We start from the raw sequence: 16,473 nt of genomic DNA, 5'->3' as shown, positions 1-16,473 counted from the left end.
AACTTAGGAGCTTTAACTCGTTTTTCCTGACATTTTTGTTTCCCAAAATTTGTTTCGCCCACACCCACAATGATATATCAATGGGTACAATGCAAACAGGAATAGCTAATAGCTAATTCGGCGTAGTTTTGACGGTGTCAAGTTGTCAGTATGTAGTTGAAAGTCAGTCGTCCACAATTCAGTTCAGTGAAATACAAAGTGCTGAAATCAAAGCTGGTACGACTATTTAACAGTTAACAGCAGCTCGTTAGCTGCCTGTGTGTTTGTAATGTGGATTATTTCTAGTTCACATTGTGAGTTAAACACTGACATTCCTACCTTTCTCCAACACTTTTTGGAGCCGTTTCACCACCATCCCTACAATTTACTTAATTGGGTCCAGCTGTGAGCTGCTCTCCAGGTTCCCGGGCGCATTGCATTGTGGGAGATTAATGTGCATCAACAACACACTCCAAACTGACCAAAATGTGGTGTGAGTGTCCATTCAGCTTTGAGTGCAACACACCAGGCTGCATGCTTACAAACCTGCACAGATTCTGCTTGGTTACACTTTATGGAAGTATTTATATTTTTCAGGTTATTTCTTGAGAGGCGTTGCACTTTAAACAACTCGTGACTTCTGCTTTGCACGAAATATTATAAGAAAATGAACAAAACTGCAGAGCGTGAAGCCCTTAGAGGCCTCAGACAGGTTTGTAATGCCAAAAAGAAGTGTTATCTGTTACACAACTGCGACCTTTGCACCCACCTGCTCTCATGCTGTCTGATTCAGCCAAATACTGAACTGTTTACTCTGCACATAACATTCAGCGCATAAACAACACAATATATAACACAACTAATATGTGACTGACTCTACATGGCTGCTTAGCAGGAGTACATCAAGACTGCGCGCTGAGTTGACCGACCGTATAAAATGTCGATGGAGCTCCATGATCTGAAATGTGAAACCACTGCCGAAACTAATGACGATCTTTGTTGCCAAGTTAATCTGCTGATTACTTGGCTGCCATATTAATGTTCAAAACAGGTAGCACAGGAACAAGCACCTTTTGCGGACCATCATTTTTCCACATCAAAAGTCACATGGGACGAGAAGAAGTGAGGAGAAGTGAGGCTTCAAACCCATTTTATTATGACAAATGTACAAGATCAGATTCATAAGAAATAACAGTAAAGTTAACAAAAATGTAAGGAGCAGACAAAACACCAACGACCGGTCTACTAGCATCTATACACAGTGGACAGGGTGTCTTTCCTCCCAGATTCATCATGAGGTAAATAGGAAACTCTTGTTAACACTTGAGTCATTGGCACCAACTTCCTCCCTTAATCGCCATCGCAGCCTTTATTCCACTCCTCCATCCTTCCTCTCCATTCCTATGCAGGTCTTGCTACAGGTTATTTCATAACCGCGAGACACACATTAATACATTCTCCTCATCCACCTGGAGAATTTAAAACAGGGAAACACACAGCACATTGACGTTCCACGTTCCTTAACTCTGATTCAAACCCACCGGAACACATACACACACACACACACACACTTCTATTACATTTGTAGAATTGGCTTTGCTATATATTCTGTCCATCTAATCTAACAGCTAAATATTGTGTATAGAAGCCTTAGTTGTGTGCACTGCAAGCAGCACATATAAGTTTTGTCTTGGAAGTCGTGTGTCGGCCACAGCCAGTATCAAAACGGTATGATAAATAGAGTGGTTTATCCTCTGTGAAGACCATGCTGAGACTATTTTACAAAATATTTTACAAACAGGCCTCATTTCCTCTCTTAAATCAGATGTCTAGGGTTTTGTGTTTTGTTTGTTCTTTTTTTTTTTGTTGTTGTCCCACGATAATCTTTTCTTTCCCCGAGATTGTGTAACACACCTTTAGTAGGTCAGCGCATGCTTACTGATGCAGTTTGACTGCAAATGGCGAGACATCCTGCATCATCGACGTCACAAGTCCTTCAGCACAAACGCAACAGGTCAGAAGATCCTTAAAACATGCCAACGTTTTCTGGTTTTCTTACAAAAACTGTTGTGCCAATGTTACTTCCCCTACAAAAGAAAACTATTAGAAACTCATGCAATCCCAAAGAATTGCCCAATATATTTTTTTTTCCCCGTGATTAAAAAAATGCCTCTAAATATATTACAGCAAAAACTACAGATATACACACAGACTGGTTCCAGCAGAGGTCAGTGAAGTCATTGGTTTGTTATTTTCTGTCCACCCCCCTCATTCAAAAACTGCATCCCGACGATCGATTTAAAACAAATTATTCCACCAAGCTGTTTAGTTTTCACAATCTTGCACCGGTTTGAGGTCTCAAAAGCCGTCAGTTTACTGCAACTCGACCGGAACGTCAACTCAAGATTGTGAAAACTCCGAGCGTGAACAGAAGCTTTTGTATGCAGGAAGATTTGAGGGGGGAGTAGAATGAAAAAAGAAAGAAAAAAGAAAAGAAAAGAAAAGAGGGGCGTTTTAGAAATTAGTGTTATTTTAGTTAACAAAAGCCACGAGTTTGAAGGTTTTTGAACCTTTCACGAAGGACAATGTACAAAGAAAATAAGACACTTTACATTTCGCTCAAAGATACAACACATAAAAGTTTAGATATACAAAAAAAATACATTATTAAAAAACAAAATCACAAAAGGTAACATAAATGTAATATGAGGAAATCAGACAAGGAGGGGGAAAAAAAGAAAGAAAGAGTTTAACTTCTGATTTTGTTTCCCCAAACAAACGTAGAAAATCCAAAATCCTGGGAGTTCACCACTGATACTGATGGCAGCGCACATAGTTAAAATAATTATATACGTTATGTATACAATATACAAAAGCTACTCTACCATCCAACGAAAATGTTCAAAGAGGAGGGCTGACAAATGGAGGCTGGACGACTAGTCATTAGTCTAGAAGGTTACTCGACAAGAATAAATAGTCTATAAAAAGCCAGAATAGTTTCGACATTTTGGGAAAACACACTCATTAGCTTTCTGGAAAAGCAGATACAACACAGTGCAGATCTGCCTGTTAAATACAAGACTCCAGCTAACAGATGGTTAGCACAGCTTAGCATACAGACTGAAAACAAGAGGAAGCAGCTACACTCGCTTCGCCCAAAGGCGGCAAAAGAGGCAATCCGCGCAAAACGGAGTGCGCAAATCGACTTCTTCACGCCTTTTTGAAGGAGTTTAACAAGCGAGACATAACATGCTTGTTGGACTTTGTTCCCTAAGGACTCAGATTTTCATGCCACAAACGGTCCCAGTTCTCTGGTCCTGCTGTGGCAGCTCCGTCTCTGTTGGACCAGCACTAAAGAGTCGTAGCTCTTTGTGTAGCTCATTAAAAGTAAAGCAGTCAGCTAGGCTAAGCTAAGCTAACTGGCTATGTATTTACAGTACAGACGTGAGAGTGCCATCAATCTTCTCATCTAAGTGAAGGCTTATAAATAAGAGTTTGTCCCAAAATGTCAAATTATTCCTTTAAGGGATACAACGTATAACCATGATTCATTTTTAACGGGCGCCCAGAAGTTCAAATCAGTTACGGAAAGCCTCATTTTCACTCCTGTAAAACGTCCCAGTCACTTGCCATTCAAATTTTTAAAAATATTTCCAACACAATAAACAGTTTCATGGCCAATTTTCCATGAACACAGACGAGAGCAGGAGCTAAAGTTTGTATAACTCTTGGATGGAACAAAGAAAATGATGACAGATGAAATGAGTGACACGTTTTTAGAGGAAGGAGGTGGTTTGGCAGTGGAGCTGGCCGACGTGGTTGGTTTGCAGCGAAACTGATTATTACCAAACGAATGAGAGTTTGGTGCCCTTATTCGCTGTAGACGTGTGACGGGGATCCAGTTCTCATGTTGCAGAGTTTGTTGAGACTCAAGCTCCTGATGACACAAGTAAAACGGACGGGGAGGAAGTGTTGGTGGGGGAGGGAATAATAAAGTTAAGCAATATAAAAATACAATACCACAAAAAAATGAAACAGTACACGATTTTGTTTTTACAAGTCTTCGTTATTGCAGACATAGTCCACTAGGTCTGTGACTCCTAACAGGTCGTCTTCATCATCGTCCTGCGCCGCCATCTCCTGGCCAACCAGACCGTTTGGTGCTATGGCAGAAGCTGGCGTGCCACTGATGTTTTTGGACGCCTCCACATTTGAAATGAGGCCTGGAGCTGCGGCAGCAGCCGGCCGGCTGACGAGGCCTTCAAGGCCCTTCATCTGGCTCTGTCCGTTGGCGGGTGGCAGCTCCGTCGCATTACAGTCTACTGCATTTGTTCCCTTTGACTCCTCGTCTGCTTTTTCAGCTGCCTTCTTCTCCTTCGGTTTCTCCTCCGGTTCCTCCTCCTCGTCGTCGTCGTCCGAGTCGATGCGGTTCACCCGTTTACGGACGGGACGATCCTCCTCCGACGATTCGTCCGAGTCGTCGTCCGAGTCGTCGTCTTCAGAAGCTCTCCTGCGTTTTAGTGCAAGCCGCCGGCGCCGCTGCCGGGAATCTTCCTCGGAGGAGTCGGCTCTCCTTTTCACCCTCCGTTCCCTCAACTCTTCCTCGTCAGAGTCTCTGGAGAAACTCGCTGGGAAAAGAAAGCAAGAGGAACCTTTAGCCGCCTGTAGTTCTGCCTTGATTAGACGTGATTTGTGGTATTTTTGCACACTTGTAATATGTTAACGTTATCTGCCTCTTGGATTTTAAACTTAAAGGAACTTTAGGGGTTTATTTTCGTAATTTTATTAGATTTTTTTTAAGCTTATCTCAAAGCAGCTTCTCTTAACTTTCACTTTTGTTGACTCTGGCGCCCCCCTGTGGACAAAAGCCATATGAGCACTACTGCCTCCAGTAAAGATCCGACCTTGGACACTTTTTACAAGGTAAGAGAGAAGGTTAACACTATCTCAGAGAATAAAAGAATTTGATGACAGTCGTACTACAGAAAAAGACCTTATAATCATCATTACTAGCACTGAGCCAGATTCATTTCTTGAATTATATACTGAGCGTTTCTGACTGACCCTCGCTGTCGGAGGTCTCCTGGCGTCGTCTGGGTTTCATTTTGGACCGGTTGGTTTCTGCCTGAGAGCCTTCAGACTCAGATGTCTCGCAGTAGTTCACCGTCTTCTTCTGACTCCGCCGAGATCGCCGTCGACTCATATCAAGATCACTGTCGCTGAACTCACTGGAGCCTTCAGTCACTGGAAACACACAAAAAATGATAATCGCAAAAAGAATAAGGGGTTACAAATGTAAGGATATTAACCTTCTGAAAGCCAGCTTAAAAAGACCCTTAGAATGAAACAAGTGCTGATTGTGCTGAAGTGTTTCAAAGACAATAAGATATTCTTGGACTGAATGATTATTTTGACTTAAATCGATTTCAGCACCGAGTACAGACTGATGAACTCCTGGTCTGTTTGGTCAAATCAGTGCAATGAAAACTTTCTCACATCTACTGCGCCAAAATGCCTGTCAAAAAATGTAATGTTAAAAATGTACATCCCATTTTAAGGTCCACCTGAAGAAAGGAGTCCTTGATATAGTAAGTTAATTAACTCAGAAGTTTTGTTTTTGCACACCGTGTAAAATGTCTATTGCGATTTTTGCATTAGAACCTGTTATCTGTTAGTCTGAAATAACGACACGACTGCCAAGACTCAAGACATCGATCTGCGTCCAGCCGTTTCCAACTGAAAAATCGACCAACTCTAGAAACTGTGAAGAGGAACAGACTCAACTCTCAGACTCTACACTCTGACGTGAGCTTTCAGTTTTCGTCCGTTAACAAGAAATCACGTCTGCTCACGAGGAGAGAAGCCACGGGAGTCGACTGAACGGACTCTGACTCTTTGTGGTTTTAACAGCAGAGAGAGAGAGAGAGAGAGAGTACGCACACGTTTGGCTAACTACGCATACCGATTTCATCCTCGTCTTCCTCATCTGTCTCGTCCTCCTCATCGTCCGAGTAGCCCTTCGGTCTCCGCCGCTTTCTGCCGCTTTGTCGTCGCTGCGGTTGCCACCTGGTCCCCGAAGACGTGCGATGCCTACCGCTGCTGTTGCTGCCGTAGTCGCTGTTGTTGGAGTCGGCCTCCGTTTCTCCCTCTGTTTCGTTATCTGACGCGACAAACTCTTCCTCTGAGCTGCGTCCAGCCGGGGAGAAACGGACAAATGTGTGAACGTTAATAAGTCTTTGACGGAGTTCAGTATTCGGCTCTGCTGTCAGCGCGGCTTTGCCTTTCCGTTCCTACCTTTCGCTGAGGCAAAACTCTTCCTCGCTTTCCTCCTCGTCCACCGTGCTGTCGCTGTCCAGGTCATTCAGTCGCCGGCGTTTTTTCCTGCGCTGACCGGTGACAGGTCGTGGCGGACGGCCATTTTCCTTGCCCTCCTCTGCTTGGAGGATGGTGGACATGTCCTTTCCTCTGTGGCCTGTGATGTTAGCCATGTCTTTACCCCGACCAGCTCCTGTGAAAAACAAACATCATCACTGCACTAAATATCACAAAACGTTTTCTTAAGACACTTTAGTGTACGCTCACTGCTTTGTTGCCAGGAGTCTGAAGAGAAGATCAAAACCACTTTAACATAAATATGAAGTGCCACCAGTCGACTAGCTTAGCTTAACACAAAGACTAGAAAAGTGGGCAAACGTCCTCCCTGACCCAAATGGAGATTTTGGTGTCACTCCTCCTACCTCCACCCTCTGCTTCTTTGATGTCTTCCTCAATTGCCTCCTCGATCGCCTCATCGAATTCGTCAAATCTGAAAAATTAACATCGACAAAAATTCCATTTTACAGGTGACAGATCGCATCAAACTTCATCAGCCTTGCTCAAACGCCGACCACATGCGGCTCGGTAACCAACAGCTGAATCACTTCCAGGGAAAAAAAAATTATCGTTGATGCATTCAGTGTATTTGGTATCTCAGTAGAGAAACAACAGGAACCATTCGAGGATTAATCTACTTGTGAGATCTTGAAAAGTGCATGTCCCACCTGTAGCTGATGGACTTCTTTGCCCTGGTAGACCTTCGACCCCAGCTCTTACTTCTCTTTGTTTCTTTCTTCTCTTTGATGATCTCTGGCTTTACTTCCTCTTCCTCCACCTGTGAGGGATGAGAGTTTGTGTTACAAACGTCAACATGCGAGTGCTGATCTGACAAAAATGTCCAGTCATATGCTGTCCTTACCGAGGGCGCGATGATGTTTTCAACACTGATTCCGACGTAGATGAGACGCTCCTTCCTGGAGGAGATAAAACACACGAGTGAGAACATCACGTTGAAATGAAGTCAAACAAAAATTAATTTATTCCCTTAACTTCCCGTTGAGTTGAATCAAAGCGTATCACGGCAGACTTTGCGATGTCAAAGTGTATTTCTTCCGCTACGTCTCACCTTCTCTCTGCCCGTTCCTTCTTTTTCAAAGCGGCGTCGAGATTTTGCAGCTGCTCTTCTAACCTGTCGCAGAGCTGCTTCTACAAAGGGAATCAAGGAGAAGTGAAACCTGTTATCTCGTTTAATTTATTTTTGTCTTTAAGATTCGGTGCTCTGACTGGCAACGTACGTGTTGACAGGGAGGACAGAACCACTCGCCGTCGGGGATGATCATGAGGGGAGGCCTCAGACAGGCTGTATGGTACCCGCTGTCACACGAATCGCACAGTAAGATCTGGAAAGGAGACGTTCACAGGTGTTGGCTAACAGTTAATTGTTTACATCCTCGATTCCATCTTCAGCCAGTATGTGGATTTGTTGCTTTTCGTTTCACACGAACCAAATAAAATCAGGATTTAAAGAGGTCACGTTGCGTGAAACGTTAGTACCCACCAGCTCGGGGTGATTTGGAAGACCACAGTGTTTGCAGGGGTCGTCATTTGGAGGTAGGTCGTCGTCTGAGGACGTGGAGGAGTCCGAGCTTCGCCTTTCTCGGTTACGATTCCGCCTCTTTCTGCTTCGCTCCACCTTGTAGTCTTCATCGCTGTCATCCTCCTCTTCGCTGTCCTCCTCATCGCTGGACTCCTGGTCGCTGTTGTCGTCGTCTTCCTCCTCCGAGCCTTTCTTTTTGCGACGCGTTCGCGTGTTGGACCAGCGAACCTTCCGCCGCTTTCTCCCCTTAAACGAGCACAACAACAAAAGGAAAGTTCAGTACAATTTATGCGTTTCAAACTGTGATGGCCTGTACTGGTACTACAGACCATTTGAAGTAGTTTGCCCTGTGGTCCAGCAGAGGGCGGTGGTGGAACAAAACAAAGTACATCTACTCAAGTACTGTAAAAATTTAGGTACACTTCACTTGGCTTGTGTACTTCTACTCCACAACAACTCAGCAGAAAATTATATACAACTATCGGACCACCTCACCATTATAATCTGTAATAAACTGAAGTAACTAACAGTAAAGTACAGCTGAAACAATTTGTCGGTTAATCGATATGAAATTAAATGATGGTTCCAGCTTCGCAAATGTCAAGATTTATTGCTTTTCTTTTTGATTATTTTGAATTCATTGCAATCATTTTGAGGTTTGGTCGGACAAAACGAGCACAGCGATCGTTCTGGCTTTTCTTTTTCTCAATATTTTCTGAAGTTTTAGTCATTCTATCGATGGAGAAAACAATCAGCATATTGAAAATAATAAATAAATAAAGTTGCAGTCAAATACAAAGCAAAATGAAAACAGTAAAATCCTGTTTCACACTGATGCGTGAGTAACAGCAAGCTAACCTTACCTTGACTTTGGGTTGACCCTCCTGATCAGCCTTCTTTTCTCTTGGTTTCTTTTGCACGGTTTTCACCTCGTCCTCGTCCTCATCGTCCTCGTCTTTTTCCTTCTCGCCCTTGTAGTCCTCGTGTTTCTCAGCCGGTGGAGCCGCCTGTGCTTTCTCCAGCTTCCTGTCGTTGTTCTCTACAGCCTTTGGCGTTGGCCTGGAGATCCTGGGCGACCTCCGAAGAGATCTCCCCGTGTTAGTGTCAGACTCTGAATCCCCGAGTCTCTCCTCTCTCTGGAGCTCAGCCTTCCTTCGGTGGGCCGGGCGCTTCATTTTCCGACAGACGCCCTCCTCCTGAACATCCGCTGGAGCTTCCCCACCATTCGCCACCTCTTTTGTTGTTGACTCCTCTTCGTCACTTTTGCTTTTACTCTCCTCATCGATGGGCTTTTCGGCGTCCGGCTCTTCCCTTGGGTGGGACGATTTCTCCGTTTCATTGGAGGATTTTCCATCTGGTTCTTCGCTCACATTTTGGTGACCAGATTCCCCCACTGACGTCGAGGTTTCGCTCTCTTTGTGATCGCATTTCTCTTCCTTTGCTTCATCTGTTTTTGAGAGTTTATCTGTTGGGGAGCCCTCTTTGCTTCCTTCATCTTGACACAGGTGTTTCTCACTGTCATTTTTCAGTTCTTCACACTCCGAGTCCTTGTCATTTTCTTTGTCAGCATCCTTTTTGCTCTCTGATGGTTGGTGTTCTGCCTCCGCCTCTTTGGGCTGATCCTCAGCCTCTTTTTCCTGGTTTGCGTCTGTTCTTTCAGGTTCTTTATCACTGTCTTTAGACACGTCTGTCTTCTCAACAGGACTGGATGGTTTATCTTTCCCTTCAGGTGTTTCCTCTATCATCTCATGTGCAACAGAGTTCATGTCAGTTCTGTCATCCTCTTGAAGCTTTGGCGGATTGTGTTTACTGGCCTCTGCTCCCGCCTCCGTGGGCCCGGGCTTCGTGTCGCTTATCTCGCTAACATCAGGCACCTCACTGTCTTCGCAGTTGACAGTTTTCCTGTTTTCTTCAGGCTTTTCCGTCTTTTCAGCGTTCGTCTCAGAGGCCGCGCCGTCTTTCCCTGAACTCATCTCAACACCTTTGATGTCGTCGTGCGTCTCGGCGGGTTTACACGTGTCGGATTTGTCTGACGTTTTAACAACAGAGGACTCCACACTCTCTTTGGTGGGGGGTGTCTCTCCTGATTTCTCACAGATTAATGACTCGTCTGTTTTTTTAATGACCTTAGAACTTTGCGTGACTTCCTGGGTCTCGGTGGTTTCGCCGTCTTTAAGTATTTCTGTCATTTTAACGACAGGCGGTGATGGCGTGGTTTCAGAGTCAGCAGGTCTCTGTGCGGGATCTTCGTCCGCGCACGACACCTCAGATGTTTTGCCGATTTCTGGTTTCTCTTTAAGCGTCGGGTCTTCAGAACCCTCCACATTAGTCTCACACGTCTCTTTGTCTTTATCGCCGCTGACCTCCGCCTGCTTCATGTCCGTCGCAGTTTCCGTCACCTCTGACGTGTTGGTTTCTTCAGTCTGACTTGACTCTTTTGATTCAACTTCACTGGATTTGTCTTTCCCCAAGTCACCGGTCATTAATGTTTTATCGGTTTCCTTTAATGTGGCGACCTTGTCTCCTGTACAAGGCTCTTTTATATCGACCGCTTTGGATTCTTCTACCTTTTCGTGCTCTTCATGATTAGCTGACTTCTCGTGTCCATTATTTATGTCTTTAGGCGATTCTGTTGCAGTCTGGAGAGATTCTTCTCTTTCTTTTGATGCAGTGCTTTCCTTTTCTACCTGCACATGTAGCTTTTTCTTGTCCTCGTCTGGTTGGTGCGACGTGACTCCCTCTGTGACCTTCTCTGCACCGCGAGCTTCATCCTTTTTATCTTCCACGTCAACCTTGTCTGTGGATGGCAAATCTTTTTCTGAGGTTTCTACAGATTTGACCGCAGCAGGTTCAGTCGTCGGCTCTTTGTCGGCAGCAGCATCTTTCAGTGACTCAGACAAGTGGCTCTGGAGCCCTTTCTCCGACATCAGCTCAACTTCACCATTAACATGATCGTTCACACTCGGCACTTTCTTCGTTGGTTCAGGAGTCAAGTTGGCTTTCAGAGATTCCTTGGCCTGAGAAACTGAAGGGTTTTGCGCTATAACGTTGCTGTTTTTTTCAAAGTCTTCACTGAACTTCATTCCTCTTTTTTTCAAAGGAATTTTGGCCTGCTGGTCATTCTTTTGCTGTACCTCCTCAGAGCTGCTCTTCTTCACCTCTTCTCCCTTTTCTGCCTTTAGTGATATACATGTGGACTCAGAGGCCGGTTCACTTGTTGCTGTGCTCGTTTTAGAATCGCACACCTCCATTGGCTCTTCTTTGATGTTCTGGGCTTTCTCACTGATGCTGAGATCCACGGCAGGCTTCTCTGAGCTGAGTTCTGCTTCACTTTTGCCTTCAATGACGCCATTCAGTGATGACTTGGTCTCAGAGGCTTCCGATGTCAAGCTGTCTTTCTGTGTTACTTTTTCATCACTCTCCGTCTTTGGTAAGACTGGGCCGACAGCCTTGCTGGAGTCTCTGCTGTCTTCATCTGATGTGTCCTCAATCTTTTTAACTTCACCTGCAATGGAAATATGAAGCTCAAGTGGTCACTCGTAAATAACAGACAAGTATCGGAGAAGAATATGAATTTGCACATGTTATGCATTGATCTTCTCCCACACTCACAGAAGACTAATCGCATGAAGTATGAACTGTTTGCTTAGAGTAGCATTAACATGATGAATATGATTGGCCTGAAGAGATTCTAATTGGAATCCACCCAGCTATAAATGTAAACATACAATATTGTTTGCAGAAATGTTTAAACTGTAGCAAAACGTAATGTGTAAACAAGCCACTGAAAACTATAACCGTTACCGTCTGCTTTCTCTTTGTCCTCATCACCCTCAGGTTTGGTTTCTTGGCCTTTTTTTAACAGCTCAGGATCAATTTGTGTCTTCAGCAGCGCCACAACCTCAGCCAAATCGTTTCTGTCTCTACAGGAAGAACAGAGTGGATGAACACAGCAGCTCCATTTTCAGATTAAATAAACACACAGAACCTGCGTTAGCATCCAAACTTCATCTCATTTCACAGTCCCTGCGGCATATTTGTTCCATTAAAACCACTTCTGTCAGCTTACTTGACAATGCACTTCCACGACGACCCGTCTAAGTCGTCCTGTTCCTCCACATAAACGCGCACGTTGTCGTCTTGGTCCAGCTGAAACCAGTACATCTGACCGTCTTTGTCCCGGCCAATCGGCTGCAGCCGCATCTTATCTGGGTCTTCCTCATTGATGGCAGTTTTGAACTTGACGTTTTCATCAAACTGACACTCACACAAATACTGGAGAAAGAAGAAAAGTACAGAATGTTTCTAAATGCTAAGTTAAAAAAGCTGACTTCTGTATGCAATCAGCACAGCGGGATCTGCATTCGTATTGATCAGAGTAACAAATATACAACCTGGAACTGAACCAGAGCGATGTTTTATTTGAAAGCTATAAAAAAAACGGGTCGGTTATTTTACACAAGTGTCTCTTTCTCTGCAAATGAAATCATTAAATGGCTGAGGAAACCAGACTGCTTTTCTGAAAAGCAAGAGCAACAAAGAAGAGGCCGCGAGCTCACTTTAAGTATTGCTGCCTTGCACTCGGTCTGCATCTCCTTGTATCCTTTCTGTTCGAGTTCCCATGCCCAGGTCGTGTTGAACTCTTGGCAAACCTGCAAGAAAAATAAGAAATGCAATCAGCAAATGGCTGCAACAAATGTGAATTTTTCACATTTTTCTTAAAATACTGTAATTTCTTGCGGTCTGCTCGCTTCAGTGTTTTCATTCATACAGACTCTCACACGCTTAATGCGGACGGATCTTTTTAGGTGGAAGGTAAACCCTCTGCCATCTTTGTAGTACTTATAATTTCAATTTCCTCTCAGCAACAACTTGTGGAAATTTACGTAAAATAATATGAACTACTAACTCAACAATCACCAAAGCTGAACCAAAAGTCAGCATTACATGTGTCAGTTGTTTCTGAAATTGACTCCACGTGGTGAGAAGAAATTAGGACCAACTTCATAAATGCACCCTTGACTCTCACAATAGTTAAAATCAGGGCTTTAATGGACAGCCTAAGTGCCCCATGGTGGAATAAATGTGATTTCAGATACTTTGCCACTGGTCGTAAAGCGGCACAAATCGATGATTTTCTTATTAACAATGGATCAGATGACTAACGTGAAAGATGTTGCTCGTAGAGATGAACCTACTGAGAATCATCACCAGCATTTCAAGCATCAACGGGCAACTGCTGTACACAACCTGACCGCCACTTAACAGCAGACAGACAGAGTTAGCGTGGAGCCTTTAGTAACAAAAAAGCCATTTCAGTCCCCTACAACGATGCACCAAAAGCCCATTTTTACGGGAATGTACATAAAGTCCGACAAAGAAAGCCTGAGCAACAACCACCAGGGAGTACCCCTCCCTGATGACACAAACATGACTCTAAATCAATGCCACTGCTGTTCTGTGTCGGATGAATGTGTAAACAGGCAACTCTATGCTAATAAGTTCACCGTACCAACGCCAAAAGGTGATAATATGTCAGCTTTGTTGATGTTTCTGTTGCTGCCCCCGAATGAGCCAAAAAAATAAAAATCAATTAACTCAGCTTTATGTTTGCCAACATCACTGTTCTGTTACACATGCATTATATGTAAATAAGGATGAAAACTCAAAGATTACCTTTACTAGATATTTCTCCCATCTGTCTGCTGACACTGATTTGCCGATCTTCCTCAGCAACTTGACGTGAAGATCGACCAGCAGCTTTGGAACTGTGGAGAGATTGGAAAGACAAAAAGACTATAAACATGTTTTAAACATAACTTAGCATCAAGTCACAAACATTTTATCAGAGGCTTAAAGTAAACAACAGTGACAGATATCAGCGGCTGTGATTGCTGATGAAACGCTCATGTCCGTGTTATTAACTGCCAACTGAAGCACAGGCACAATAAACAGTAACAGTGTTGTGTTTACAACGGACAAACAGATGACTCCAACCCTGAAATATTTATTTTATTTTATAAACTAACAACATTTACATGCACATTAGCATAGAAGCAAGACTCTTAACAGGTCTTTGTTAACAGTCATAAAGAATCTGATAAATAAATTCTTACATAACTCAACTTGCAGATTTGCCTGTGACACGATTGGAAAAGCGTATGTAGTACAGTGCAGTACATACCAGCCCCTGTTATCTATCAACAGTATAGTAGATAAAATGGGCTTAATACTATAATAATATAAAACGCTGATACCCTCTGCATGTGATGTAAATAAAGACCTCATCTGCTATTTGAGAATTCATTAATGTGGATGCTAACTAGCAAAACATATCTTACGTTGTGTCCAGCTGATGATCAGCAACAGAAAGCAACATTTTTATTATAAAATCTTTATATAATGCAAGAATTTCTCCAAAATGGCCACTGAACATGAAAATCTGAACGGTGAAAATCTGCGCAATTTAAGTTTAAAAAAATGTAACGTTAACAAGCTGGTTTTTAAAACACAAGTGTGAGTTTATCCGAACTGAACGGTCGTCAATGTGAGAATAAAAATATCACAATCAGGAAGACTTAAGACGCATCTGCGCCTGCGCAAAACAACCCAGCGCAATTAAAAAAACTAGTCAAGTCAAACAGAATACGGTAGACAAACGGAAATGGGACCACTTTAACTAAATATACACGTACGCGCAGACTGATGTCAGGTGGAGTACCTAGCCGTACAGGTGTAGCAATACTACATCCACGCATACAACTGTTACTAGGTGCACAAAGAGAACATCGCTGTATATTATTCCCTGTCAGGATTTTGTTTTAGCGCCAACAAATATTTTATTTTGAAAACCTCGACCGGAAGATGTCCTTCTTACGGGTCCCTTGCCAGAAGCTGCGCGAAACACTAAATGGCAAAATATTTTAACTGTAAATAAAGTGCATAATTGCGTGCCTGTCATGGACAATGACATCTTCACCGACAGATTATTGAAATCCACGACGTGGTGCATGGATTATCAAACACCTTTGCTGTCCTGCAGACATTTTTATCACCGCACATATCTGCCTGTGTTGTGTTACGAGTAACGTTACAACAGCAGATAAAGGGTGCTTGGAAAAAATTAAGCCCTATTCAAAAGCTAAAAAGTGAGAGAAAACCTCGAACAGTTCGGTGTGCTCCACAAGTTAATAATCATTAAATAAAGCACAGACACATTTTCCACTTCGAGCGGCAGCTCTCGGGCGCAGTTAACTTCTATTTAAGTAAACAAGAAGGTTGGAAAACCACACAATAACACACGACTAGCTAACGTAGCTGCTAGCCTGCTAGCACGGTACCATTATCATTAATGCAATGCTGAAGTATCTCCTCCTCCCGTTAGCAGCTGGGTGTTTTTTTTACCCTACCTGAGGATGTGTCCTGCAGATATCTCTCCAGCTGAGGAAAAGTGAGCTCCGGTAGATCCAACAACGCTCCGTACCGCTCCAGGAAAGAGCAAATCACGGCGTAATTTGGACACAAACCAGGGGAAGAACTCGCCGTTGCCGCCGAAGCAGCCATCTTTTCCACACCAGTATCAAGCCAGCCAGAGTAAAATATACTTCCGGTGTTAACAAAATAATGTGCTGAACTACATCGGTTTAACATGAAGGCAAGTATGAGGATTATTCTTGTGTGGTCCGTTTGTGTCAATACAGTCAGAAAAACGTACTTCCAGATAAAATTACATATTAACTGTAACTACTGTCAATTACATTTCTTATATCAACACATATAACCCTTAAACTATAAGACTAAGATGATTATTACATGTTTATGTTTAACAGTAATAATAACCGATAATATATAACACTCACAGAGGAGACTTTTCAAAAGAAAAAACACAATAAAGGAGTGCATAAATATGTGGTATGAGAGTTGTATGGGTGTTAAATGTTAAATTTAAACTACCAGAATGAGAGCAATCACATGATGTTACTACAACCAAAAATTACCATTTCCACAAATTAGCGACAAAACAAAGAAAAAATCAACGTGATGAATACGGTTTCCTTTGGGGGAATACTCAGAGATTCCTGGTGTTTTGCCTCGGTAATGTTATTTAACTTGACACTAGAAGAAGCAGCAGGAGTGCAGATGACGACCCACAGTGCACCGCGGCAACGAAAATAATGGCCCAAAAGTCTTTGCGGTGAAGCTAGCCGGAGTTAGCTACACTGAAAACCGGAAATACAACCACTTTACCGTTAAATAAAACGGAGGGAAAAAATGCATTTTTGGGACAAGAGGCTGATTGTGGGACACCAAAACACGTTAAAAAAAGACAAAAAAAAAACAAAACAAAACAAAACAGAAGCCCAAACATGTAAACTACGATATGTTTGTGTGATTTAGGTTTTGTTTGTTTGTTGCGGAACTCATTAAAATCTCAATATAAGGAGCAAAAGAGCTTTCAAATCGATATGTAACATTTTAAGACGGAGTTAGATTTATTTAAGGACTTTTTATTAATAATAAAATCAGTAGGTCCTTTAAAAGCTCTGACAGGAAGTAGTACCTCTCATTATTTGGAAATTGAC

General features: G+C 43.0%; 1 protein-coding gene across 1 annotated transcript; it reads right to left on the bottom strand.

Annotated features, from left to right (window-relative positions):
- Positions 1–1,112: 1,112 nt before the first annotated feature.
- Positions 1,113–15,506, bottom strand: rsf1b.1 (remodeling and spacing factor 1b, tandem duplicate 1). Its single transcript, XM_046410716.1, has 16 exons — positions 15,301–15,506; positions 13,568–13,659; positions 12,451–12,543; positions 11,961–12,166; positions 11,696–11,814; positions 8,755–11,396; positions 7,853–8,137; positions 7,590–7,694; positions 7,421–7,500; positions 7,214–7,268; positions 7,020–7,129; positions 6,717–6,784; positions 6,274–6,487; positions 5,942–6,165; positions 5,044–5,223; positions 1,113–4,607 (listed from the first exon to the last, which is right to left on the bottom strand). Exons 1-16 carry the CDS (start codon positions 15,452–15,454, stop codon positions 4,033–4,035), a joined length of 5,202 nt encoding a protein of 1,733 aa, XP_046266672.1. The 5' UTR covers positions 15,455–15,506; the 3' UTR covers positions 1,113–4,032.
- Positions 15,507–16,473: the final 967 nt, after the last annotated feature.

This window comes from Scatophagus argus, chromosome 14 (genome assembly GCF_020382885.2).
Source record: "Scatophagus argus isolate fScaArg1 chromosome 14, fScaArg1.pri, whole genome shotgun sequence".
NCBI classification, from domain to species: domain Eukaryota; kingdom Metazoa; phylum Chordata; class Actinopteri; family Scatophagidae; genus Scatophagus; species Scatophagus argus.
The sequence above is the reverse complement of the archived record's forward strand: the minus strand, read 5'-3'. Positions and strand labels throughout refer to the sequence as shown.